General features: G+C 49.5%; 1 protein-coding gene across 1 annotated transcript in view; it reads left to right on the forward strand.

Annotated features, from left to right (window-relative positions):
• LOC127751999 (platelet glycoprotein 4-like) overlaps window positions 1-1,767 on the forward strand; it is a 5,910-nt gene extending 4,143 nt beyond the window's left edge. Inside the window, exon 12 of the mRNA XM_052276408.1 lies at window positions 321-1,767. Within this exon, the coding sequence (XP_052132368.1) occupies window positions 321-569 (249 nt within the window). The 3' untranslated portion in view covers window positions 570-1,767. The remainder of the gene's footprint in view (window positions 1-320) is intronic.
• The last annotated feature ends 6 nt before the right edge of the window (window positions 1,768-1,773 follow it).

A 1,773-nucleotide genomic window follows, 5' to 3' on the forward strand; every position in this document is an offset into this window, starting at 1 on the left:
CAGAAAAAAATCACAAAAAAATTACAAAAAAACACAATAAATCAAGAGAAAATCACAAAAAATCAAGAAAAACAGAAAAATCGATGTACGCTACAATTTATAGTGAAGGACCCCTCGTCTAAACGTCACACCAGGCCCAACGGAAGCGAAACAATTATTAGAATATTGCGCTCGCACACGTTTGTGTCGAGCCGGTTCAGAAAAGTTGTTGGTGTTTATTCGGGTTTTGACTTGAACGCCCGCGACCCCGCGTCGCGAGGGCGCGCCTTGGGAACTGACTCGCTGCCGGATGTGACGATGATCCGTCCCTGCCTCCTCAGGACCTGCCGCCGTACGAGACCGGCTTCAAGGTGATGATCCTCGTGGCCAGCTACCTGCTGGACGCCATCGAGCTGGTGCTGCTGTACGTGTTGCCCTTCGTCGCGCTCGTCACGGCGGTCGTGATCGTGCGCCGGCTCCTGCTGCTGCGGCGCGCCGGGACTGCGCTGTGCGCGGCCGACGACCGCGGCGCCTACGAGCGCCCCGTCTCGTACGAGGACGAGGCCGCCGACAAGACCTACTGCAGCTGAGCAGACTACGGCGGCGTCCTGGTGCAGAGGACCACGGCGACGACGACCCCCTGTTCTTTGAACCGCGAAGCACCCCCAAGACCTGACTGGATGAACCCTTCCAGGACTCATGCTGGACCCCTCTCGGAGTCTTACAAAGACGTCCCCCGGGGGTTCTGGCGTGCCCCCTCAAGGATCTCTCCAGGACCTATCCAGGGCTCCCCCAAGACCCCTACCCTACAGGACCCGGTGAGATGGGGCGGGCCCACGTGGTCTCCATGATGTCGGAGTGCGTACGGGTACCGTTCAGTGAAGTCGCTCTCAGCGCGAGTTTTGTGATAACCAAAGACTTCCTGCCGGTGATAGAGCAGTTATGCTCAAGTTATTCGGACTTTTTTTTTTCTGTACTACCCACTACCCCACTACCCCCCTATTATGCCGTGCCACCGATATTTTTTTTCTTTCGACGAGTTGCAGCGCAAGGATACCTCCCATGATGATGGTACTATACGGTGATAACGTGTGCAATACTCGATGCGTTCGGATGTGTTCTTCCGACTCGAACCATATTTATACGTGGCATTTCATCTGGCATGCTACTTCGTACACTTGTTCTTTCCCCTCTCATCGTCTGAGCATTGTGGCGGTGGCAGTGGCTTCTTTTCTCGTTGCTCTCGGTTCAGCCACTACCCTCAGAGAAATGGAGATATCGAGACGAAATTGGACTGAAATCAGAAAGCTTACGAATTTTGTGTTGAATCGATTACAATCAAAATCAAAAAATGCTGACTTCTCTGATGAAATAATGCGATCGAAATCAGAAAATTGTCGACTTTTGTGTCGAAACGATTATAATCAAGGCCTAAATTCGACTTATCTCTGATATTGCACATCGTTTTGATTTCTTAAGGGGTATTATTTTCTCGCGTTTTAGCACAATGGCTAGGGCCACGGGTCACCGTCTGATTGAAGTACCGAACATTCGACACGTGCACTAAAAGTGGTATGAAAAATCAGCCGTTTTTCAGTGTGTTGAAGCGAGTAATAAGCTTCTTTTTAATAACTTCTGCGACATACCGCACCGCATCACCTTGTTTCCCCCTGTTCAAACAACAGCAATCTGTGATATTGGTGTACTTATTTCACAGCTAAACGTCACCATGAATGGAAGAATGCATATTATTATGTATATTTAAAACAACAAAAGAAAATATTAAAAAAAATA

The sequence above is a fragment of the Frankliniella occidentalis genome, unplaced genomic scaffold (genome assembly GCF_000697945.3).
Source record: "Frankliniella occidentalis isolate FOCC.00 unplaced genomic scaffold, Focc_3.1 Scaffold2839, whole genome shotgun sequence".
NCBI lineage: Eukaryota > Metazoa > Arthropoda > Insecta > Thysanoptera > Thripidae > Frankliniella > Frankliniella occidentalis.